The sequence below is a fragment of the Candoia aspera genome, chromosome 13 (assembly GCF_035149785.1).
Source record: "Candoia aspera isolate rCanAsp1 chromosome 13, rCanAsp1.hap2, whole genome shotgun sequence".
Taxonomy (NCBI): domain Eukaryota; kingdom Metazoa; phylum Chordata; class Lepidosauria; order Squamata; family Boidae; genus Candoia; species Candoia aspera.
This window is the reverse complement of record NC_086165.1, coordinates 4,555,949-4,582,334: the sequence shown is the minus strand read 5'-3', so window position 1 is coordinate 4,582,334 and position 26,386 is coordinate 4,555,949. Positions and strand designations below refer to the sequence as shown.

General features: G+C 43.4%; 2 protein-coding genes across 4 annotated transcripts in view; one reads left to right on the top strand and one right to left on the bottom strand.

Annotated features, from left to right (window-relative positions):
• The window catches only part of PEAK1 (pseudopodium enriched atypical kinase 1), a 46,546-nt gene extending 45,210 nt beyond the window's left edge, over positions 1-1,336 (bottom strand). For both annotated transcript variants that reach the window (XM_063313856.1, XM_063313857.1), the window contains exon 1: positions 1,217-1,336. The gene's annotated coding sequence lies outside the window, so the exon portion shown is untranslated. The remainder of the gene's footprint in view (positions 1-1,216) is intronic.
• A 697-nt stretch (positions 1,337-2,033) lies between these two features.
• The window catches only part of HMG20A (high mobility group 20A), a 36,285-nt gene continuing 11,932 nt past the window's right edge, over positions 2,034-26,386 (top strand). For both annotated transcript variants that reach the window (XM_063314270.1, XM_063314268.1), the window contains exons 1-4: positions 2,034-2,055; positions 22,234-22,336; positions 24,363-24,510; positions 24,798-25,010. In XM_063314270.1, coding sequence (XP_063170340.1) covers positions 22,251-22,336; positions 24,363-24,510; positions 24,798-25,010 — 447 coding nt within the window. In that variant the 5' untranslated portion in view covers positions 2,034-2,055; positions 22,234-22,250. The remainder of the gene's footprint in view (positions 2,056-22,233; positions 22,337-24,362; positions 24,511-24,797; positions 25,011-26,386) is intronic.

Sequence of the window (26,386 nt, the reverse complement as noted above, 5' to 3'; positions counted from 1 at the left end):
TTTACTCTTTGAATGATAGGCCCATCACTACTTTACCTGAAGACAAGAAAGTTCCATTCTTATAGAGATGAGTCCAAGAGAAAGCTGATGCTTCCCCCAAATTCTACCCTCTACCTGGCTTTCTTTCCCCAACTTCCAAGCACAATACTGCATGCAAATAGCAAAATCTCCTTGCTGCTCTAAAGCAGCCTTGGCTCCCCTTCAGTCCCCAGGACCATCATAGTTTCATCCCTGCGAGACCCAGGAATCCTCCGGAGAACCTTTGCTGTTCAAAGCAGCAGATTAAAAACAAAACAAAACAACAACAAAAAATTAAGAAACAGTTAAGAGGGCAGCCCCAGACCTTAATACCAGGAGGGTGAAACCCATTCCACCCAACGAGCTTACTTATGAGGAATAAATACAGACATACTGTAAGATTGTGCGGCAGACCTTCATGGAGTAACTTAAAAAAAAACAACAAAGTTCTGCAGCCTTTTTTTTAAAGGGGGAATTAAATTCCAGAATGAAACGGGATGCAAAACGCCTTTCTCCCCGTCCATCACCCGCCCCCCCCCCCCGGCGCCCAGAGCCGCGACACCTTTTTGCCCCGGGTGGGAGACCCTCAGAAAGCCCAGTCGGGACGTTTCCCATCTGGGGGGGGTCTGCCTGGTGGAGGCAAGGGCAGCCCTAAGAAGCTCGCTCCTGCAGGAAGGGCCGTGGCGGGGGGCACGCTTCTCGCAACCTAACGACCCCCCCGTCTTATTTTATCTTTAGAGAGAAAGAACCAGCCGCGTTTCGCCTCCCCCCCCCCCCCCGTCCAGTCCCAAACTGTCCCTCCGAGCCAACGGGACGGGGCGAAGTTCAGCTCCCCGCCGGGGGGAGGTCTGCGGGGAGGGGGAGGAGAGCTGCCCAAGGTGCCCGAAGGCATTCGGGGGGGGCGCCTCTTTTCCTTCCCCGCCCCCGGCCGATCTCCCCCTCCCCTCCGCCGGGAAGCGGCGCCCGCTGCCCCCTTTCCCAAGCCGCCCTCGGGGGCGCCCCCGGCGGGGAGAGGGAGGCTCCGAGCGGGGGCGCGAGGGGGGCCCCCGTCCGTCCTTCGCCGCTCGCCGCCCCGTCCGACCCCTCCCCGGCAGTCCCAGACCTAAACAAAGCGGCTTCCCCGCCGCCCGGGCCTATCTGTCCGTCCCGCCTGAGGTAAAACTTTCCGGAAAGTGGGAGGGAAGGCCCCCGCCCTGACCTGCTGGGCTGCGGGGAGTCCGGGAGTGCGGCTCCCCGCGGGCGCCGGCCGCTCCGCCGCCGCGAGCGCCCCGCTCCTTCCCCGCCGGAGGGACTCGGCTCCCGCGCGGCCGCTGGCTGACTGGCTGCTCCCTCGCTCGCGGGCGGAGAACCGGCGGCCTGCCAAGGACGCCGCGCTCGGGCGCGCCCCGCCCCCTCGCGCCGGCTGCGCGCGCCGCCAACCGCCTCGGCTCGCGCCCGGAGGGGGTGGGCGGGGCTGGCGGAGAGCGCCGGGGGGGCGCGAGGGCTGGCGGCGCACGCGTTCCCAGTCTCTGGCGAGGCGGGCCGAGGGCGTGGCCTCCCCTCCCACCCAATGAGCTCCTGCCTCCTCTGGAGTCGGGTAAGCGGGGAGGAAGACCGCGGAGGGACGGGGAGAAGCCCCGGCGAGCGTTGGGGCGCAAAGCCCCAACCGCAGGACTACGAGCCCCAGCAGGCGCCGCGGCTGTTTGCGGCATCGCGCGCGCGGGATCCTTCCGCCTCGTCCCGAAAAATAATTCCGCCGCCGTTCTTGTGACTTTCGATTTCCCCCTTTTTTGCGGTGGGGGGGGCGGGTTTGAAACAGTAACGATCTCGGAACCCCTGCTGGGAGAGGCCGGGGCCGAAGAGCGCGCTGGGTCTTTTCCCCGAAGAATAAACAGGGGAAGGGCGGCGGAGGGATACCAGGGGGACGGGGCTGTGAGAGGGCCGGGTGGCTGAGGGGGGCAGAGAGAGGAAGAGGGAGAGAGAGGATGAAGGTCTCCGAGTGGGGGTGAAGGGGCATGAACCTCTAGGGGGACCCCCCTCCCCGCCCTTCTACGACAGGTCAGTTTCGGGGGGGGAGCAGGAAGTGTATCGCCCCCCCAGAGGAGGGGGGAAGAGGGGCTGATCGGTGGTCTGGGGGGAGCCCCAGCGGGCCCTTCCCTCAGCGCCTGGCGGAGGGGCGGCTGGCCCCCCGCGTTCCCCGCCTCCTGAGCAGAGTGTCCCCCGGGGGCGGGGCTGCCCGTCCGACCCCCTCCGAGGGCCCAGTTGCTGCGCTCTCCGCCGCCATTTTTCTTCTTGTGCCCCCCCCCCCCATGAATGAGCGGCCTGTCGCCCCTTCTCCATCCAGGGCCCTTGCAGAGGGCGATGGGCCTCGGTGCCGCTTCCCGGGGGGGCGTTATCCGAGGAGGGATGCCTCCCTGGGCAAGAGAAGCTCTGCCTTTGTAGAACCAGCAGTATAAAATGCAGCTCGCGTCTCTTAGGAATGCCCCCCCGTATTTTTCCTTTACTCCTATTTCATTCGTGCCTTTCTTCCTCCTTTCTGTGTTGCTTTATCTTTAGAACAAGCCCAGGAGAGGTATGAGGCTGAAAGAGTCACATTCGTGGGGTGGGGGAGCTATATAAATTCGATAGAGATGGGGGCTATATAAATTTGATTGATAGAGATGAAGGGGCTATATACATTTGATAGATAGAGATGGGGCTATATAAATAAGATAGGGATGGGGATCTATATACATTCGATAGATAAGTAAGATTTGAACTTAGCAAGGTCTCTGCTTGACTTCTCAAAGAGACTGAGGGCCCCAGAGTGAGGGGGCTGGCCTGGTTTGGGAAGAGTTTTGGGGAGGGATTTCTTTATTATTACTATTTTTTTTCATACAGATAGGCCGATTGATAGAGTTGCCAGGTCTTTCCCCTCTCAAGGTGTCAAGATGATAAATAAGAAAGGCCTCTGAAGGCCACAGGAAGGAGGCTGGGTTGCATGCTATCCTGAAGTTGCAGTTTGGCCAGCCCTGCCCTAGCAAGAAAGCTTGGGGGGGGGGGGTCCTGCCTTGACGGAATTGTTGTTGTTATTGTTATGTATTAAATGTCTATGCTGCCCGACTCCCAGTGATTCTGGGCAGTTTAGAAATTATATGAGACATTAAAACAAGGCATTAAAAATGACAAGGAACAATAAGAACGGTAAACTTCCATCAGCTCCATTTGTTTCCCCATGTTTAAATCACAGTGTTTATATTTAATGAATGTATAGAATGAACCTGTTGCTACCTTAATTGTGGGTAGGGCTTTCCTGGAGTTGCCCTCAGCCCATACCACTTGGTGTTTTAAATTGTTTGGGTATTTGTGTTGCGCTTTGGCCTAGTTATGTTGGTATGCCCTTTGCATGCATTCCAAGTTGCTGTAAGGTAGAAAGATGTCTTTCAAATACCTTTCAAATAAATAATCCGATCATATGGCATCTCATCTTTATACTTTATTAATGATTGACGGGGCACTCTGCTTTGTAAATATAAGCCCCTTTATCGAAGATGCAGGGGTAGGTCTTTACTCAAAGTTGCTCTTGGAAGATTCCACAACTTACCTGTTTTGGAAGGGGCACTGTGGAAATTGGCTGATTTGTTTTATTCTCTAGAGAAATCCAGTTAGGGAGTGAGATATTACCTGTATTGTCTGTTAGTCAATCAGCGTCCAAATATTACCTGTTGTTGTTGTTGTTGTTGTTAGTTGCTGAGTCGTTTACGACTCATGGCGACCCTACGTATAACAGGACGAAATGCTGTTCGCTCTTGCGCCATGTGCCTGACTGTTCCAGTGTTTGCATCCACTGTTGCTGTGACTGTATCAATCCATCGCCTTGAAGGCCTTCCTCTTTCCCACTGGCCCTTGACTTTACCAAACATGATGCCCTTTTCAAGCAATCCGTCTTTCCTGACGATGTGCCCAAAGTATGAGAGTCTCAGCCTAGTCATCTTCGCCTCCAGGGAACATTCTGGTTGTACTTCTTCTAAAACTGATTTGTTTGTTCTTCGGGCAGTCCATGGTATTTTCAATAATCTTTGCCAACACAACAATTCAAATGCATCAGTTCTTCTGTCTTCCTTTTTTAATGTCCAACTTTCACAGGCCTATGTGACAATTGAGAAGACCATGGCATGAATCAGACGCACCTTTGTTTTTAAACTGACATCTTTACTTCTGAAAACTTTAGATAGGTCTTTGATGGCAGATTTTCCCTGTGTTCCCTGTATTATTCTTAAATTTTGTGGCTCTGTGCATGCCATTTGCCATTTATCAAGTTGTGAAATATTCTCTCCGGAGTTTTATTATGTAGTTTTGTATTTGCATTTGTGCTCTGTTTTAGTTGTAAGCTGTTTGTTGAACATAATAGAAATTCACTTCATCCAAGTGGCTTACAATATATTTATTAATGATTTATTAAAAGATGTATATAGCACTTCCCATAAAGTGATTTCCTCTACAGTAAATAAGAAATAATAAGAACAGGAGAAATGAACTGACTTAACAATTTATAATTCTAATCAGGGCTTAACTTCCCAGTTGGTATGTTTATGATTGTAAGCTATTTGGACATTATTTTCTTTTCACTCCATGCTGTGACTTACTGAGCAACCAAGAAAAAAATGTTGTTTTTGTAGGGTGAAGAAGAAATTTATGCTTTATTATTGCTGGAATCAGAGCTGAAATTGTATAATTAAAGCATATGCATTTGGAGGTTATAGAAGGATGATTTGTAAGGCATGTTGGTTATTAGTGTGTAATTTAAATGCACACACACACACACACACACACATAAGGAAACTTTTTCTCTGGTTCTGCACTGCTTTATACTTTCCAGACCAAGATCTATATTACTTGTCCTGTGCACCATCCGTTTGCAGCAAAATGCCACCCATGGCTCCTTCGGGTAAGAAAAGAAAGACTCCACTACTTTTTCTATGCTTGCGGATACATGTTTTATTCGTCATAGTTCATGAGATAAAAGGCAAACAGTCACAGTATGAGGCAAGATGCTGTGATGCAGCAGCATCCATCTCATAGACTACACATGTGAAACTCTTCCCTGAAATTTGGCCACCACTGGGATACAAAACTGTTTTGATTTCATAACTCACCAGATTTTGGAGCAACACAGAAGCAACAATCACAAACATCTTTTCTATAGTACTTGTAAGGAAACATATTCTCTGTGCTGTATTATCATTTATTGTAATTATTTATATTCCATCTGTTAGGATAAGAATCCTCCAAAAACAACTTACTAGTAATATAAATTGTAAATAAAAATAGAATATCTGTAATCAAAAATATTTCTAAGATCCTTCCCAGAAGGCATTTGGTAATAACGGCCTTCTGGGAAGTAGAGGGGAAAAGTCCGGCTGAGGAAGCTTCTGTGATGCCTTTGTCAGCCTTCTTCCCCCTGTGTGTTTATTAAGCCACAGTCTTCTCTCATTTTTATTATAAACCAAATTCTTGGGAAAGAAGTTCTGTTTTCATCCAGTACTTTTTTCTAAGTTAAAACATTTAAACATATTTTTTGTATCATACAAATTATTTCTCTGCCAGATGGTCAGATGGAAAAACAAATATATGCAGCTGCTTGTACTCTTTCATGCAAATTCTTGGGTTTGGTCAATCTTTAAGGAGTGGAAGAGTCTATAACTTGGGGAAAGCCTTCCAGAATGATACACATTCCAAAAGACAGATAGACCCTTAGCATTTACTAATTCTGAGCCCAAGTGTTTGATTTGAGCACCATTAACTTAGTCCTACATGAGGAAAACCACTTCGCAGTTACTCAGCTTTATCATCCTCTCAGCAGCATGCATATAATGTGCCCTAACCTGCTGATCGACAGATCACTGCAAATCTCCCACGGATCTGCATGATCTATCTCTTGTTGATCTCTGGGTTCTTCAGTCTAAGCATATAACTAGTTTCTTTGTCAGTGTGGTCTATGTCATTTGTATCTTATAGAAAGTTAGGTCATTCATTTTATAAATGCCAGTTTATGTGTTGACTGGCATTAGCTCTCCAGAGTTTTATATAGATTTTACCCAGTTCTTTTTGAAGATGCTGGGGCTTGAACCAAAGACCTTCAGTATATCAACTATGTGCTCTATACAAAGCTATAACTTTTGCTTTCTTTTTCAAGCAACATTTTATTTATGTAATAGCACTAATCTGGCAAACTTGAAATCTGCCCAGGACCATCCAAAATCTGGGACTGAGAAGCAAACTGGGTGTTTCATTATGATGAGCTGTCATCAGATATTCCCGTGGCTTTCATTTCTTTAGGTCCCCAATAGTATATCAGTGTTTTGATTCGCATAGCACGTAAAGGTTAGTGTTATTGGGCTGGTCAATTTGAATATCTATTTGAGTAAAGTAATATTAAGACACATAATGAGGGGAGCAGTGGGCAACTTCCCCCTCCTGTCTTGAAATATTTCTATTAATACTTTGGCTGGATTGGTGGTCTCGAAATGCATAAAAGTTTATGAGAAAGCTTCAGGTCTATATAAAACAAATCTGGGATCAATACTGGATAATGAGAATCCACCTATGAATTTATTTTAATTTCATGGGAAGAATTATTTTAATAACATGGTTCTGCAGACAGAAAGATGTGTTCGGTGATTTGAGGAATTCTTTACTTTAAAAGGTCATGTGTAAATATTAATCTGAATTAGATTGTTGAGCAAATAAATATTCAGAATATTGTAGCAAGGAGCTCTAACAGAAGTTAACACTGGCAAAAAAAATTGAGTTCACCTGAAGTGAAGGCAGCTTAGCATTCCTTTGACATGTTTCACTCATCATGCTATGTATAATGTTGTGTATTTGGTTTTTGCTTAGTAAGTTTTGTGAACTCAAGACAGCTGTGGAGCTGAACAGTTAAAATCCTGAGTTTTAGAAAAGACTTAAAGAAGTTCTTATGTGTATGTCCGTCTTACGATGTGGACCAGACAGGAAACACAACCAGATGAGAATTCTACTTTATTATAAGGCTGTATTAACAGAATCTTGCAAGTCTGAAGTCCAGTTCTCCCTCTGTCTCCTTTACAACCTAAGAAACTAGGGAGGGTCCTTTCTGATCCTCTTGCCCTGCCCACCATCCAGCTGCGGGCCATGCCCTCTCTTATCTGACCATTCCCTTGGCAGTGTCTCTGGGCCCCGTCTCCCAAGGCCTTTCCCACATACCATTACAGTGTAGCATTTAGAAAAGTCTGTGATTGTAACATGTGTGATTATTCAGTGTTATATTTACAAGCAAATGCATTGTTGTCAAAACTAACCCATGTTAAGAAAAATAATCTCACTCAGTGTTTTATCAACTGTAACTTCTCTGGAGTTTTTCACTTTTGCTGCGATTGATAAAAATAAGAAGGAACTATCTGTTGGCTTCTGCAGCTATCACTTTGAAATATATTAGCTATTTGCGAGGGGGGTGGTTATCATGTTTTTTCCCCTGCACATATTGAATGTGCTTGTCTGTTTGGTCATTAAAATGGCAATTTTTATTCTTTATTCATGCGATGATAGAATTAAAACTAATACTGATGGCTTGAAGGATATAATGCAGCTAGAAATGAGCCTATTCTAGCAAAAAGCTGGCATGCTTGTTCTCTGCTTAAATAGCTTTGTTGTAGTAGTGTGACAATAGAGAAGCTTTTCCTTGGTAGCTGAATATTTATGGAGCCAGTAACATACCAGCCACCTTAAGGCATTTGAAATGAACATGTTTGTTCACAGGAAGTAAGGGTATTCAGGAGAAAGCTGCAGATAGTGAGCTGATTTGGTGGGATATTTTAAACATGTTTGGGTGGATGAAAATACAATCCCATTTCAGAACATTGTTCTGAATGAAAAAGTAGGAAATGGAATCAGTATCATGAGGGCGTTGGAGTAGAGCTTTCTTGTATTCTCTGAGTTAAGGTCATTGCTGACATTCTAAATGCAGATAATTTACTATAATTATATATGGTAAGAAATCATATAAGCAGGCAGATAGAATACACATAATATTTCCAGCTATTCCAGTGTGGGATCTGCTTGACAAACTCTGAACAAACAGGGTATTAAAGTGTTTGAAAAATTAAGATGATCCTTTCAGCTTCTGTATAATTGTAAACTCTTTTTACATATTTACAGTAGAGTCTTGAGCAAGACCTACTTTATTGGAAGTTGTTATACCGTTGCTATAATACTGTCTTTGACATTTAAAGCTTGTTCCTTCATAGAATCGATGTAATTGTACTGATTGGAAATTAATTTGCAGAGGGCTAACATTTGTCTGAGTCACTTATTATCTCCAAGAGAGCATATTTGTCAGATGAAGACCTATCAGGTTGGGGTAGGGTGCACAAACTAAGCTTAGAAATAAAATAGTAGGTAGTTCAAAACGTATCTAATTATTTCAAATAGCTTTGTTGGTGAGGTCTGATTTTGTTTTCAGAAACCTTTCATTTATACTTCACAAGTTCTTGGAGAGATAATTCCTCTATAGACAGAAGTACATTTTGAAATATTAGAGCATTTACCCTTGATGCAAAGGGACTTTCTGAATTTAAATTTCATTAATTTGCCACTGGGTAGTTTAAAGTTCTGCATTACGTTTCTTTTTGCTCAAAGCTTATGTAACAGTTCTCATAACCACTTGTTAAGTTTCCCAGATTGTTTTAAGAGCTTATTCCAGCAAAGCAATTACCAAGTGAACTCGTATAAGGATATGTTTATTAAGGTTTCAAAGCATACAGAAAATAACTGAGTACATGAACATCTTTCAGCCTGTTCCCAGGGCTTAGCTGCACTGCTGTGAGCTTGAAGGGTATTGTGTAGGTATTGATACGCAAATAATGACTAAGTATTATAAAAGAGACAATGTGGGAGAACAGCAAAAACTGCAAATGCTTAAACATGTTTTAGTGTATCTATTATACTATATTTTATATTTTTTAAGATATTAAGAATAATTCTGTAGGAGAATTTGCTAGACGGGGCTTCCTCCCTGGCCAGGCCCATTGAGCTCCCTCTGGCAGACGAGGCTCCGCTGCCCTGCTGCGCTCACCATGCATGTCCCAGGGCCACACGCTTGGATCCCGGGCCAGCAGTGGGAGGAAGAAGATGGTGAAGATCAGCCGGGGTGGCGGCAGCGGTAGGTGGCGGAGTGCAGGGTGGCCGAAAGGGCAGAGATGGGGGGAGGTCAGTGGGTGGGGGGAGTTGAAGCAGAGGCTGTTTGTGTAGGGCAGGAGGAGTGTGAGGTCCTCACCTAAAGAACGCAATGGGACTGCTGGAACTGCCATCACTAAGCCGCACGGTCACGTGATGTTTTGCTTAATGACCGCTTTGCTAAGTGACAGAAATTCCGGTCCCAATTAGGGTCATAACCCAAGGACATTTTTCTTGCTTTACCTCACCTTTTATCAAGTCTTTAAAGAGTTCTTTGAAACTTGAGAACTAGCTCATCACTTTGTAATTTTCAGCTGACCCCAGATTTATCCAAGAAAAGAAGATCTAAGTTATAAACTATTGTTTCTTAAATTGTTATAAAGTTTTACTGGTTGAGAGGAAAGCTACTAAGTTGCATGAAACGACCTTCTAAATTCTTAATTCTGGTGACTCAGATGTGAGAAGCTCTGTTTAATGAATGAAGAGCACAGATTTTAATCTTAGTAGACTGTTCAAGAGGTGGTGGGAGGCAGAGCAACTTGCACTAACATTGACTTGGGTGAGTCATGCGCCCAGAGATTGGCTTTCCTGTTTCAATAGTGCTTTTCTCTCCCCCCCCCCCCATCTCTTTATGAATGTCTATCCTTGAGCACTATATATAATCCAGCATAAAAAAGATGTGGAAGGAAATTCTTTTTGTACAGGCATTGATTTACACAATATTTATTTGTATAGATTCAGATCCTGCCTCTCATTCAGGAGTTCTAGGCAGTGTACATTTTGTTCTGTCCTGCCATTTTCCCCCACAGCAACAACCTGGTGAGGTGGATTGGGCTGAGAGACAATGATGGCTTTGAAATACCCAATTGGCTCCCATGACTGAGGGTGGACTAGAACCTGGATATCCCTAGAGCCCGTATAACCCCTTAACTGCCTCACTACTCTGGTTTTCAGTGTTAGATGGCTTATGCTGTTGTGGATTAGTAACCGTCTGTGTATCAAAGCCTACGTACAAGGTTTATGCAGCATCATCCAAAGTTCTCTGTAGAAGTTGTTATAATGACAATACCGCAAGAGTGTTCCCTTTTGAGGATCGATGTGTGTGTTCGGTTGCATTTAAAGCGATTGCTTTAAGTGTTTATGTGTTGGCTGACTTCCTTAAAAACACTTGCCAAATAACAGATACTGTATGTTGTGTCTTTACTTAACTATGGTAGTGTTTTCAAGGTTAAGAATTCCAGAGTAGAAATTACATATTTTATTAGTGATGGTATATAAACACTTGGCATTTTGAATTTCTAGGAAGTCTGAATCTCTTAATCTAAGACCTTGACATTATTGAGACTAGACCAGGAAAGACACAAGATTTTGTCCTAGAGTTAGAGAACTAGGGGCAAATCCTTGGGAAGAAATGCTTAAGCAGATAAAACATCAGGAAAGAATAATAACTGAAAAAGCAGGCCGTAATGGAAAAATAAATAGTGGGGCTGGAATTCTGAGGCTTACTTCATTTTGCTACTGGCTGGTTTTTCTCATGGAGACGTCTGTTTTTGTTTTTAACTTCATGCAAAGGATGGAGCTAGACATGCAATGATAAATACAGGAATTCCCATGGCTGGGAAGAAGTGGTAGGCAAGAATAAAACGATGCTTTTTTGCTCTGAGACCAGTTGGGAGGAAAAGTAGAGTGGATGGGAGAGGTTTGGCATCCCTTCCCTCCGGCCAATCTTCCTGCTCCTGCACCCCACATGTGCCTCTTGAAAGCAATCATAGGATTGGAGATCAGTGTTGAACACATTCCAGACATGATTTTTTACAATAAACTGCCTATTAGTCAGTCATATGCTTTTTTTTTTAAGCACACATTATAAACACTATGGATCCTGCCAAGTAGAGGATCCTGCTGTGCAGCATGGTGATCTGATCTTCACATCTTGCCCACCTCTATTAATCTCAATAATATCCATTTTAGACTATTTACCAGTAGTAATTCAAACAGGAGAACATTTTAAGATTACAGTAGTGCTTGCAGTAATCTTGGTTGGGTATATATAATTCAGTAATACTGGAAGATACATGTTTCGGTTGAATTCACCTGAGGTTCTTTTGGGCCCAGCATATCCTCCCCTAGAGGAAACAGCCCATTGGTTCTATGCAGGATGCATTGCTCCCATCTTGCCCTCTTCCAGTCTCTGCTGGTGGTCTGGTAATTTTTCTGCCATGATGCGTTTAATGTGACAAGACCTTTTTATTAGTCGTGACACAAGAAACAACTGTTTTGCTCACAGAATGCTTCCTCTTACCTCTGCATAAATCAATGTTTGCCTTCCCGAATTTCAGCCAAGGGAGAGTTCAGGACCAGTTACGCACAGAAACATAGTGGGTGGGCATTTCCAGAAGTAAATCATTTTAATTCTTCCACATGCACACTCAGAGTAACATTTTCAGTTGCTGTCAGACGTTTGGAATACAGTGACCAATCGCTTGCTTTTTTCTATACTTCTGGACAAGGTAGCAAATTGGTTCTTCGCATATTCATATTACATTGTTTGGTGGTATTTGCCATCAAAATGGATTAACACCATTAGTTACGAAGTTGTCAGCTTAATACATGAGTTAGCTTGGGTATAATTAAGCTTAAATGTTAGGTCACTATTCTCGCCTTCAGTGTGGTAATTAACTAGAGAGAAATTTTCCAATTTCATATTGTCTGAGTTTATTGGCCCATTTTACTGGAAAAAAGAACTGTAAAAGGATTTCATTAGGCGGAAAGGTAGAAATTTTCATCTTCTCAGGTATGTTTAATATAATTGGATTCTTTTGTGCCTGTGTGCCCCCTCCCCGTTCCCCTTCTTTCTCCCAGCTGAAAAATGTTGTTTGCCATGGTTGCCCTAGTTGTGAACATATGCACTATTGATGTCCTGTGCACTCCTCCCTCCCCCCCCCCATGCAGTACAGCCTTAAGCAAAATATTATGGGTATTGCTATTCTGACATTCATTTCTGACAAAAGTGAAAAAGCTGCATCTCCACATTCTTTCAACGAACAAGCTCTGCTCAGAATTCCGTCATGTGTATCAGCACGTGGAGCTCCTTAGAAACTGGATTTTGAAGCCAGGGCTTCAAAGGATGTTTAAAAATAATGGTTGCAAGAACCATGACAACCAAGTCAAGTTGGCCTGTGTTGCGGCTGCATGAGGTAGACTGACTTGCTTGGTTTTTAGGGTGTTTAGTGTGTTTCTGGGTCAGCTAGGAGATCAGCATGGTCAGAGAAGCCAAGAGAATGGAAATGTATGTATGAAAGATTTCCCTTCTTAAAGCATTAGCCAGCATCTAGATAGCTTGACTTTGATGGCTAAACCATTAAAGTATCAAAGTGCAAATAACAGAGGTTTGCAGACCTGATTTTATACCACACGATCGATCATTTGTAAATTTTATTTTACTAAGGAACTTCTTCCAAAAGTAGGGAGATGTTTGAAAACCCATCAGAGCTCATACCTCTGCCCACAGCTGTCCTGTAAGAAGTCAGGACCATCTGAGAGGATGTCCCCGGCAGGGGCTTGCGCTGGAGCAAGGGGCTAAAAGTTGCCCATTTATGAGCAAAGATTCGTGTAGCAACGACCCGTTGCAAGAACAGTTGAGAAGATCACGAGTGACCAAAGGCCTGCTGCTGTGAGTTAACCACCTTTGACCTGAATCCATTTGCAAATCATCCTGCTGAAGAAAAGAGTTTGAACTATGTTATCGCCTGTGAGGGGCTAAATTGTTATATATACACCACATCCTAATGTCTTGTTTTGTATTTTGTAGCTCTATCTCTGCCGTCCACGTGCAGTCCTTTTGAGGCTCCCAAAGTGAGGGGCACCAAAATATTTTGACTTTTAGTTTTTGGAATATGGGGGTGGGATTAAGATCAAAGGCCTAAGGCACTGTTTTACACCTGAAGAGCCCCAGAACACCTCACAAAATTCTGATATTGCCAATTCTTTCTGAATTCAAATGATTTTTGTCAAACACTGTATAAACAAAATGTGTTTGGATCTTCTTCCTGCTGCACGTTTTCTCTCTTAATGATGATCTAATTTGCTGCCAGACGGGATGCCTATAAATGAAGGGAAAAGGAAGCCAGAATAATTTTTTGAGTTTGCTACCAGTTTCTTCTTCACTGCCTGGTATTTCACGATCATGAACTTTGTTGTCAGTCTGGGCACCAGCTCTCCCCAGCCAGTCCAAAACTGACAGGAAATCCAGTGATCATCTTGATTCAGTAGCAAAGCCAACAATCATGACTGAAGGGCTTTAAAGATTGGCGGGCTTATTCATGTCCAAGCCTGTAGCCCAGCTATGCTTTCATGGCCCATAGCAACCAGAGAATGTTGCTGAGCAAGATCGGGCAGCTTGTTCAGGGAGAAGTTGAGTGGACAAGCACAGGGGGAATACTGCAGGCTACAGGATTATTGTCAATGCACGGTTTGCATGCGTATCATTTTCATCAGCCTCGCTGGCGTCGGAGCTGTCACCAGTGGAGATCTGTCTCTGCGCTTTTTGTTGACGTTGCTGCGCTCCAGCAGGAAAAAAAAAACAGCTACAGAAATAAACACTTATTAAAAATATGGAAAACTTATTTTGGCTTTTTCCCCTGTGTGTCAAGAAGGCGGTCCTTTTCAACCTGACCTGCTGTAGTAAGAACAAGAAATGCTTTGAATTAAGTGTGACAGGTACTGGGAGAGCATGGATGCAAATATAGATATGCATCACTGGCACTATAGTAGTTCTGACAGGTCTAGTTGCACGGCTGCATTTTTTGAGGGAAGATTTCAGTGTGTCGATGTGGGCGTGGGGAGGAGGAAACCTGCCTGTGGATGAGACCAGTGCCCAGCAGTTTGTGAAGCCAGGCTACGGGAAACGCTTTGGAGGTCTTGTTTTGAGTTGTGAACGTTTATGGCAAGGAGCCCAATCAAATCATTTGGGCATATTTTTCCCTTCACAGAAGAATTTTGGCTCTTTGAAGGAATATAAAAATCAGCAATGGTGTTTTTGATCAGCATAATAAAGAACGAAAGAGTTTTTCCTCAGACATTTTACTGAACATAATTAGATGTGTACACTGAGTTCTGAGGCTTACTAGAATGTGATACATGTATGTCAAAAATTAAACGAGCCGCTGAAGCCCTTCTGAAGATACAGTAGATTCAACATTGCACTAAGACATAATTGGTTAATTAAATCATAATAATTTCGTAAGGAGCTAAACCATGGTTTATCATCTATTATGTCTAATTTTATATAGCATATTGAGCCAAAACCAAACAAATTGCTGTTTCAAATTGTGTGTGAAGCATGTGTCAAGTCATATTTGGGGCCTTATTAACATCTTTAACTCTGAATCCTAATGTGGAAAAGCCTCTGGGAGCCCCTGTTTGGCAAAATAAAATAAACCCTCCAGGCATATTTCTATTTTTGTATTCATCCTAATCTCTCAACCTCTGAATCTTTAGAGCTTAATCCATGTTAAGTATGACTTTTTATTATTTCTAACCAGTAGAATGTTGGGGGGAAAATTATGAAAAGGAGAAGGGACTCTGCCCATTTGTCCATCAGCATGTTTCTCTGAAAACTCAGTAAAACAGGACCAAACTTGAAGTGGGGGGAGAAGCTTGGCAAGAGAAAGATTGAGTTTAAAAAAGGGCTAGGTCGGACTGCAGTGTGAAAAGTCCTCCAGCTGCATCCCTGTGGGAGAAGCAGTTGGGCAGCTGCTTAGGATATTGGGGACTGCTCCATTCCAAGCCCTTTCCCTCCCAGTTACATAGTCCAGAATGGAGTATCTGCAGTCTGCCCTCTGCTTCTCAGTGCATACATACTATAGGTAAAGTAAAGGTAAAGGTTTCCCTTGACGTAAAGTCCAGTCGTGTCCGACTCTAGGGGGCGGTGCTCATCTCCGTTTCTAAGCCTTGGAGCCGGCGTTGTCATAGACACTTCCGGGTCATGTGGCATGACTCACGGAACGCCGTTACCTTCCCGCCGAAGCGGTACCAATTAATCTACTCACATTTGCATGTTTTCGAACTGCTTGGTGTGCAGGAGCTGGGACTAGCAACGGGAGCTCACCCCGCCGCGCGGTTTCGAACCGCCGACCTTCCGATCGACAGCTCAGCGGTTTAACCCGCAGCGCCACCGCGTCCCTCATACTATAGGTAGTCCTCGCTTAACAACCACAATTGGGGCTGGAATTTCAGTTGCTAAGTGAAGTGGTCATTAAGCAAATCTGACCTGATTTTACGACCTTTTTTGTGGTGGTAGTTAAGTGAATCACTGTGGGCACTAAGTGAGGAAGTTGAGTCAATCACGTGGTTCCCTGTTGATTTTGCTGGCCAGAAGCTGGCCAGGAAGGTTGAAAATGGCATCAAATGACCCTGGGACGCTGTGATGTTCGTAAATGCAAACAGTTGCCAAGTGCCCAAACAGTGATAACGTGACCACGGGGGTGCTGGGATGGTCATAAGTGTGAGGGCCGGCCGTAAGTCGGTTTTTCAGCACCGCCGTAAGTCCGAACCATCACTAAACAAATGGTTGTCAAGCGAGGACTACCTATATAAACTCATGCAGAGAGAGCAGAAACACACACACTAACAACACACATGCATTGGCCCTGATTAGATCTTCAAAGGCATAAACATACAACCTTACTAGTTTCTGGGAAGAAAGTGCCTCCCCCCCCCCAAATGTTACTTTGTTACAAAGAAAAAGGAAGACGACATCTATGGATTCTGCTGATAAAGGAATTGAAAATAATTCAAGCCATGCTCTGCTTTCTCTACCTTGTTTTTTTTTTGGTGCAAGTGTGATGGTATTGTCTGAGTTTGATTTGTGCACCTCATTTAATACATCCTTTTGCTCACATTTTTGTGGGGAATCAAAAGAGCAGGTACAAGGCCTTCCCTCCCCAGTAAAGCATAATGCTCATAGACTACAAACAGCCCTATATGTTGGCAACCCACAAGGTTGAGATGCCCTGTGTTCTCCAGCCAGAAGGTGTTTGCAGGGAGATAAAAAAGATATTCCACACGGGTCCCGATTCTAGAGCGGCCAGCATATTGGCTCTCGTCCGCAGAAGCCGTAGAAGCTAAGAGCAGAATAAGACAATTATATCAGTAAATGACGCTGCCTCCAAAGTTCTGTGTAATGCACCATTCAAACCTAGTTGCCCTTGCTCTTTTTGCAAATAAAAACAGAGGCAGAAGGCTATGTCCTACTGCTGAATTTATTTTCTAGTAGTCAGGTCACTCAAATTCTTTCAGTTCCACTCTTCTCTCTCTAGACAGCATCCAAACTGGCCTGTGCCCTTCAATCTAGTCTTTTCTTGAGATGTTGTAACCTGCTTGTATAAGTGAAAGTATAGTAGTTTTGCCTTAGAGTGGACAACCTGTGAGTAAGGGTGGTTTAATTTTAACCCCCCTCCCCTCGTTACAAACCCCGATTACATTTGGTATTTTGCATTAATATGGAATGTATTTCAAACAGTCATACACTGTTTTTATAGCCCTTTGGGAAAATACAAGGGTATTCAGCATTTTTTAAAAATGCTGAAATGTGGCATCTATTCTGGTGCCTGGAGCAACTTAGCTGGCCATTTACGTCATGTTACAGCCATTGCTGGGAATAGATGTCTAGGCACAACATTGCAGTGCTGGTGGTTTTCGTTATTGCCATGGGTTCCTAACAGCCTTTTATATACATCAGTGTTCTCTTCTCCTGCTGGACTAGAAACTGCCGAAGTAAGATCTCAGAGAAGAGGAAAGATAATACGCCATGGCTCTCGCAGTGAATGTCACTATTTGCCTATAGCTGTTGGTGTGAAAATGGATTGCCTGACTTAATATCTATAGCTAGGCTGATGAACATATTATATGTTCGTATTATAGTCTATGTAAGTTACAATTTAAGACATGCAATCTCAGGCTATTAATTATCTCTTTATGAATTATAATGTTTATCATTTTGTGGCTTTTCTGTTTCCTCCTTACATTTCTCGTTTCCTGCCATCATCCTAATAGGTAGCTCTATTTATCTCCATTCAGTCTCAGCTTCTGTGATTTTTCTTCTCCGGCTCTGCGTACAGTCTGCATGATTTTGAGCTCTGTCAGGTCTTGAACAGAGACCTAAGGATAGAAATGGCTGCTGCCATCTGCTTCATTCTGCTGAAAGGATCAGAACCCGGATATCAAGCGTTTCTGAAATTTTTAGGATGAGAGCAGATGAGAAACTACTTGTGAAGAGGCACTTCCAAGTATAATTTCAGTTTAAGTATTGACTTTCAAAGACCTTCATAGCTGGAGCTTGGGTACCTGAAGGAGTGCCTGTTCCCACTTTACTATTTTGCCAGCATGGACTGAAGCTTTTTTTTGTTTTTCCAGCCTCTTTAAAAACAATCTTCTGTCCTTATTTCTAAGTCTTTTTATTTGATACTCTGGTTTATACCGTTTGAATTCTTTTTTTTTTTTATTGTGAACAACTGTGAGAATTTTTTGGTTGAAGGGCAGTATATAAAATAACTTAAAAGCGAAAACATTACATATTTAGCAGTTGGTTCTGCTGCTCCTGAATCAAGGAGTTAAGCAAATGTGATTAAATCCTTTGTCTTCTACAACACAAAACTATAGGTCAGTTTGTTCTCAGCTTTGATGGATTACAATTACTTTGACAAGTTGGTTAGGACTAAGGTTGATATATAATAATGACAGTTCACTTAACCATGATTTAAAGACTGGGGTGAGATTTTGGATCGCATACTCCTCTTCCTTCTTGAACCTGAATTCCATCTCCCATATTTTGCCTAATTAATGCTTATAGCAGTGTTAATTGCAGATGGCACTAACCCAGGATTTAACCTGGATCACAAATGAGTTCACACCAAGGGTTTGAATCCTAACTAAATTGGAAAATGTGGTTCTAACTTATTTACATACAATTACAGGGCAAATCACTCTCTGAAATGAGAAGTGCAGAGAATGTATAATTATGTGGAGTCCTCGGTGCTCTCTGAGCCTTGTTGTTTTTTTGCAGAGGTTTCATTGCCAGGCTGGGCAACACCTTCAGTGCGAACCATGAATGTATAATTATCTCCTTACTATTTAATGTTAGGTGATAAGTAGAACCCTGAAAAAGCCTGTATAGCACCTAAGTTCTGAGAGTCAAACATACAGTTGTCTAGTTAGTGCTGACCATAACTGGAGAATAAATGGATTACAATATGCTGTGAATCTGAGGGAGAACCATCAACTTTTTGTTGAGTTGACAGTTTCTGTAAATTTTGAACTGATTCACACCTGCAGTTTCCTAATGTAGCAGAGTGCAGAGAGGCAAAGGTACTATTTCCTTTTGGCATCCTGATCAGGATTGTTCTCATCCTGACAAAGTATACAGGAAGGAAAGATCTGGCTAAAGCTCACCCATCAACTTAACTTGCTCGTCGGATCCAAAATTTAAGAGGGGAACTTGTCAACTGTGTGACCAGGCCCCCAGACTGAGATAATGAGATTATGCATTAATAAACATCTTTTGAGTTTCTGTGAATTGTTTTAGAGCCTTTGACATTCTTAAAACTACCTGGCAGTGGTTTGGGAACACAGCTGCAAGGCCAGTAACAGCAGGAACAATTTTGGGAGTCCTGAAGCCAGCAGAGCAACCTCTGACCTGGCACATCCTATGCACATTTTTTTTTTATCCTTTTCCAGTTTGTTCGAGTGGGAACTAGCTCTACCCTCCCCTCCCTTATCCTGCCTGTTTGAATACTTTAATAACTTCTCCATGTTCACAAATATTTGACCTCTTCTTTGGGAGTTGATTTTGAGTGTCCAGCCATATGGATTAAATAAAACAAACCTTTAAAGCAAGAAAGTAGTTTGCATTCTTCTAGTTTCCTGTGTTTATATGGTCTGTTTTGCCCGGTGTTAATGCTGGTGTCCAGCTGCTTCCCTTGCAGAAGTGCAAGCAAGTTGTTTGAAGCGTTAATTGTTGCTTATCAAGTCTAGATGCCAATGGGGGAAAGAAGACCAGCCTGAAATGCCTTGTGAAATATACTGTGCAGAATAGAATAGGCATGGTGCCCATTAGCTGTTAAGGCTGTATGGATTCTGTGTGAGAGATAAATGCCTTTCCATTGAGGTTCGAATGTCAAAATAAGCCCTGAGATACTTTATATGCTCTGAAGGAGAAGGTCTCTTAGACTACCTTTTTTGCATCAAAATCTGTAAAGCATGCTTGTGATAATTGATCAGAATGGCTCCATAAGACTATGTCTTTGTCTTCTCTAAAGACTGGTAAATTTGAGTTTAAGAAAACAGCCTGAGTTATAATCAGCCAGGAAATAGGTAGTGTAAACTAGGAGGTTGGAATTGAAAAGCTAAAGTTTTCATATATTTGACAACTGAACTAGCAATAAACTCTGCTCTCATGCTCTTTAGCAACATAGCATTGTATTCACAGAAGGGGGGGGGAACCCTTTGCCAAATTTCTTTCAAAGCTGCATTCATAAAATTAGAAAACAAAACAAACCAGTGAAACGAAAAACAATATAACCATACGGACCCTGCTACGCTTTTTCATCGTTCTGACTCTCAGAATCAAGCCTAAAACCAGGTTATAAGCATTTATGTTGCTTGTTTGGGGGGAGGGGGGAGCAAATTGCTTCCTTGCATCCTAGGCAAATAATGTTGGTTCGTTAGCCTACAGCTCAACAGCTCCCTTCTTCAGAAAGTAAATAGAAGACCAACCAGTGTGGCATCTTTCCTTAGGAGCTTCAGGGTAGATAGGAGGCATTTGTTTCACCTACGCCTTTGATTGATCTGCCATCCTGGACAACACATAAATGCTTGCTTAAAAGGATATCTTGATTGTGCACCGGAAATGATGCAGTCATCGCCCACTAGAGCCTGGGCCTTCTCTCACCATTTACCGGTTTAGAACAGGTCAGGAGCATTTCCTAGCAGCCCATCTGAAGGTCACATGTGTCAGAATGTGCTTGAAAGCAGCCCCCCCCCCTTTTCATTCAGACTCGAGGAGAGGTCATTTTCAGTAGATGGCGCCTAAAATGAACAGAGCAGAAACAGGAACCTGTAAAACACAAGTCTGACAAATTCCATCTGCTGCTTTTTCACAGAGGTAATTGCCGTTTCTTGTTTTTGCTATTTTATTTATTTATTTTGTTCATTTATTGGTCACCGCCCATCCTGGGTGGTTTACAGCATAAAACAATAACCATATAATAAAATTCCAATATAAAATATAGACTAAAACAATTTTAAAAACTACCCAATATAATAAAATCCAGATGGCTGTGGTCTCATTCAGTCATTGGGTAGGAGGGGCGCTTCAAGGCACTAGCCAACCCCAGGTATGACTATTCTCCCTGCCCCAAGCCCGGTGGCAGAGCCAGGTCTTCAACTCCCTCTGGAAGGCCAGGAGTGAAGGGGCCTGCCTCACCTCCGGGGGCAAGATGTTCCAACGGGTGGGTGCCACTGCAGAGAAGGCCTGCCTCCTGGACCCCGCCAGATGGAATTCTCTTGGCAGACGGGGTCCGCAGCATGCCCTCTCTGCATGATAGCAAAAAAAAATATTTTTGCTATCAATTGCTGTCTGTTACACAATTGTTCTTTTTTTCTTTTCCTTTTTTGTTAACCCTCCTATACCTTTAACATGTTTCATAATACCCAGAGGATTTAAATTTGAGGGTAGAAAATGGCAGCAACTTCCCAGTTATACAGGTTCCCAAGCAACCCCATCTATGGCAGCAAAAGTGCTTTTCTGACTCTAAAGTGTAGAACTACAGATGGGTCTTGGGCAGAAAAATATTGTATTCATACAGTGATGTCTTTGCAGAATTACACTGATGATTGTTGGGGCAAAAATACATCATTTCTAAATTGGAAATTTATTCTGAGTTAGAATAGTATCATGTTGACAGCCTTTTCCTATCTCTTTTTTCCTGCTCTTTGTTGACTGCTAGAAAATAGAGTTTAATTGTTCTCTATAAAAAGCTCAGGCCTTTGCTTTAAGTTTATTATTTTATTATTCATATAGCAACATCAGTGGGCGTAAAGATGAGATAACAATCCCCTTGGCTGTGGAATTTGCAATCTAAAACTCAACCTAGGGAGGCAATAGAAGGAGATGAGGATAAGAGTGAAAGAATATGCATAAATATTTACTTATTTATTACAATCATGTATGTTGCAGTTTCAGGATAGCAGTATTTCTGAAACAGTCATAAATATTATTTAAAGCAAACAAAAACTTTGGGGTTTCTTCCAGTAGAGAGTTATGGCTCTGTGGAGGAGGGAGTAAGTGTTCAGCCAAGCAGTATTCTGCTGTGGTGGCGGCTGTCACTTCCATTTTCCTTCTGTCTTAAATGATGTGGATTGGTGTCTCATGGGTGTTCAGACATGTTTACAGCTCAGGGGTTTTTTTGGTACCCACAGTTCATGTAAAAATGGAAAGTACTTCATGGCTGCCATAATCTCTGACTCATTCCTGAAAGTTGCCAGCTGATGTTTGGAATGCAAACGAATGTGGGTTCTTACATTTGGTGCCCTGTGCTGATTGTGGCACATTTAATCAAAAATGGTGCTACTGTAAAATGTTGGTTTTCATCTTTAGAGTTAGCAGGTTTATGTTTATGCAGGTTTAAATTAAGTAGCCATGGTGTAAGTGCAGTTCAGAGTTAACAGTAGCTTGTTGCTTGTACTGAAGCAGTCTCTTAATACTGTGATCTACAAATCATTGATGTTGCCGTACTTGTTGTTTCAGTGGAGCTGGTTTAGAAATTTTACTTAAGTCTGATTGAAGTGAGGTGGCGTTGTGCAGGCTAAAGGTTAGATCTCATAACTGTAGGCCTAAACTTACATTCTCAGACATAAATGGTATTGAAATTATCATGCATTATTTAGGAGAGAATACTTAAGACCAGGATATAAGTCTGTCTGTGACTCTACAAATGAATACTGTATGCAGAAATACTATTATTAATATGAAAATTGCATCTCCAGTTTCTTTTGTAACAGTAATGGAGAACCTGATGGGCAGCTCATCTCCTCCTTCCCGGTTTCAAGAAGAGGATGGCTCAAAAGAGAATGCTGATGGTCCAGCTGGGTAAGCAACTGTTCTTCTGACTTTAGGCATACGCATACTTCATCCACTTCGGAGTCTTCAATGCTGATTAGTTTTTGTCCTGGTTTCAAAGCACCAGTTTCTAAAGCTATCTCTGCCTCGCTAAAATAGTTGCCTTCTTTCTGCACAACAAAACAAACACTTTGAATTTCCCTTGGCTTATTGAAAACAAGACATTCCTATCAGAAGCTAATTCTTAAACGAACAATGTACATTGAAAATAAGCTGCCTGCAGAGCAAGACAAAGTAGAGAAACAGCAATCAACATACCAACGAAGAACAGTTCCTGCTGGATAATAATAGAAGTTGTAATAATATGGACAGATCATGACTGCCACTTTGGACAGAAGTTCAGACTAGCATCTGTAAGAGGCAAAGTGAGGGCACTTACCTAAAAAGACTCTTCTTCTCCCCATCCCCCAAGGGACACTTTCACATTACCAGCTACCTGAAGCAGCAACTAATTGGTAAAGATTCTAAGGAATAAGACCGGTCATGCCAAAAGCTCCTCTCTGGGTGATGAAACAGAATATCTCACTGGTTTCATTGACCCAGGTGAGAAATCTTTGGGGGGTTGATTTTTTTTTTATTGTCCCCAAACTCAACCACAGAATGATCTCTCGAGATCAAGAGTTTTCCGATCACCTGTCTTGCTCCTTAGAACTTTTACAAATCAGTAAAACTGCTTCATTTGAGCATCCCTCAGACTAAATATGGAACATTCTGCATTCATTCATTCGGCATGACTCACTCACTCACTCATTCATTCTCCTGCATTTTGTATTCATAAGTCTTTGGGCAATCAGGCCTGCCAGTTCAATATCTCCTAATGGACATCTTCTGGATACCGCCTGGAAAATACAAAGCCTGGGTCGCTACCTCAGGGTCCTATGGCAGTGGCTGCTAATACTCCTAGGCATTGTTCTCTAGAACATACCATCCGCTGAGAATCTAAGATGAGTACTTCTATTAGGTCATGATCTTGTATTGGAAGTTAGGTTTATAAGTGAAACCTTACATCTATCCATCTGTAATCTCCTATCCTGGTTTACGTAATAAACATTTTCTCTCTCTGCCTCTCGTCTCTTTTCCCAACTTGCATTGCTCATAACAGGGATCAAGGGTTGTCTTCCAGTTCTTACTGCCATTGCATTCCTCCGCTTCAACTACATATTGTGCAGTAAAGTGAGGCTTTAAGGCCTAGTTGGATTTGAATTACAGTGGCATTAGCCAAGTTTGGTGACTCTCACTTTGGATGGTTCGTCTTAGTACAGGCCTAAGATCTCATAGGGAAGGAATAAAGAAAATGGATGCATCTGGTGAATTTGTCCCCTACCTTTCTCTAGCTCTGGCCTGATGGCGAAGAGGGGAGAGGACACCCAGGCTGCAAGCGATTGCAGCCGAAGTGAATAGTTTTCTCTGTGAGCTGTTTTCAGACAAACACGCTGCGCCCAGCGGCTTATTAAGATGGGCTCAGAACACTGGAACACGCTGTTGTGTTTCATATCTCTCCAAGGTTTGTTTGTTTTCTTAAAAGAAAATCCCTCATTCTTATTTAGTGTCACAGCAAGCAATTGTGTGAAAATAAATGAAAGCAAAAATGAGAGCAATACAGATCAAAGTTAGCGTCATAAGGCTAGTTAGAAACGTTGCCTGAAACATACTGGATAAGAAAACACGGTTTTTGCCTTGGGTCCTCCTGCGAAGATTCTTCTGTACACGGAGAAGCAGCTGAGCTTCTGTTCTTCTTGTAGGCAAAATGGTTTTCCTTGAAATGCGCCCTGTTGAGGTCAGAAATCATTCCGCTCCGTTGTCATGGGCGAGGGCAAATTCGTACCCAGCTTCCACAATTAACAGGCCCTTATCAACTGCTCTTTGCAAGGCCGTCTCTGAGCATTTCTCGGCTATGACATTTGGAGGCCCGGTGGACTGAATAAGCGTGTGCGTGAGTGCCTATCTTTTGTGACAGAGTGGGAGTATCTTGTATGATTATCTGCCTTTTTTTCAGCGTAAATCATTCGGAGGGATCGTGCTGTGGCGCTGCCTCCCAGTCTGCCAACAGTCCGGATTTTGCAGGAGATGTCTTGCAAAATCAACTGTTGCGAAATGAGTCATTCAGTAAAGCTGAAAATAGCGAAATGAGGCCTGAGGAGGAGGTAAGTGGAAATTATTGGAACAAATCTAAAATTTCCTCTCCCACCTGAATATTCTATCCATTCATCTTTTCTTGTAAACGGAGAATTGGCAGCCCACCTCTTGCAGGGGCTCAGTAAAGGGATGCTGCCTACATAGAACTTCTGAGCAGATTCTGATTACTGGACTGAAGCAGAAGGTGTCCTTCGAAATAGCTTGATTAAAGCCTTGCATAGTTGATGAAGACCGGGGAGATGATAGTGTCTTTTTAAAACAAATGATTTGTTGTGAATTTTCCCTTCTCTCACAGCAGCGAGCCAAGAGAGGAGGCTGGTCTAAAGGGCGGAAGAGGAAGAAACCTTTAAGGGACAGCAACGCCCCCAAATCTCCCCTCACGGGGTACGTGAGATTTATGAATGAGCGGCGGGAGCAGCTTCGAGCCAAGAGACCCGAAGTTCCATTTCCAGAAATCACCAGGATGTTGGGCAATGAATGGAGCAAGCTCCCTCCCGAGGAAAAACGGGTACCACTGTGTTTGCCTTTCCATATTACGGAGTGTTTTACGGCATTTTATTATGTCCTCAAACTTCTGCTGGGAGACCAAAGAGAGAAAGAATCCAAGGATTCAGTCCATCCATCAAGCATTTGCCTGATTCCCCTCTTCACCAAAGGTTGGAGATTGAGCTCTGTCTGTATTGAATCCAGCATCAGATCCTCAAAGCCGCCTGCTCCCTCCAGCTTACGAAAGCCCCCAAACTCAGGAGGAGAATTCGGTGGATCCAGAGTCCCCCGAACTCTTCTCTGCACCCCAACCCAGTACAGGTAGTCTTCACTTAATGACAACAATTGGCACCGGAATTTTGGTTGCTAAGTGAAGCGGTCATTAAGCAAATCCGACCTGATTTTACAACCTTTTTGGCGCGGTCATTAAGCAAGTCATGTGGTTCCCCACTGATTTTGCTTGCCAGAAGCTGTCTGGGAAGATCGAAAATGGTGATCACATGCCTGTGGGATGCTGCGACGGTCGTAAATGTGAACCGGTTGCCAAGCGCCCAAATTGTGATCACGTGACCACAGGGCCGCTGCAGTGGTTGTAAGCGCAAGGACCGGTTGTAAGTCGGTTTTTTCAGCATCATTGTTAAGTCCGAACCGTCACTAAAGGATTGGTCGTTAGGTGAGGGCTACCTGTAGGGTTGATTTAAACTAGCTCTTTAGCTTGTATAAACATTTATCTTCCCATTTCAAGTCAAAAAAAGAGAAGAATGAGATAGGACGTGGAGAGGTACAAACGTTTCTATCCCAGGAAGGATACACCTTCGCTTTCACCCTATCCGGAAGGAATATTCAGCTGTTGGGCACCCCAACTGGAGGCCAGCATGCCTCGTGAAAAAGACATCTTCCTCTTGGACCCGGGTTTTTTCTGTAAGACGATGCAGCCCGATGAGCCTTCAAGGGCGAACTGCGGGGTGCGGCAGGCAGAAATGTGTCTTCGTCCACAGTGGGAGTGGGGAAACGGCAAAGTGGGCTGACAGAACGGCTCCGTGTCAGATCCGTCTGTGCAGCTGGTGTCTCAGGCAAAACAGATAAGACTGAAAGAACAGATTGAACAGGGTGCAGATTGAAAATGTGGGTATGAAAGAGTAATTCATTTTCCCGCTTAGAGAGGCTGCTCATGATGCAGGGAAAATGTCCACTTAGGATGGGAAGCCTGGCTTCCTTAGTCTGCTTCTAAAGCCAAAGAATGAAACCCGAAGGAGGTTTCTGAGGATCTGGCTGACGGGCTAACCTGCTTTCTTTTATATATTTGTTTGTGTGAAGCCTGCTGTGGCTCACGTGCTTGAGCAGCTTCCAGCAGTGTTTCTGGCACTGCGATCCTGCACGCGTCTCCTCAGAAGTAAG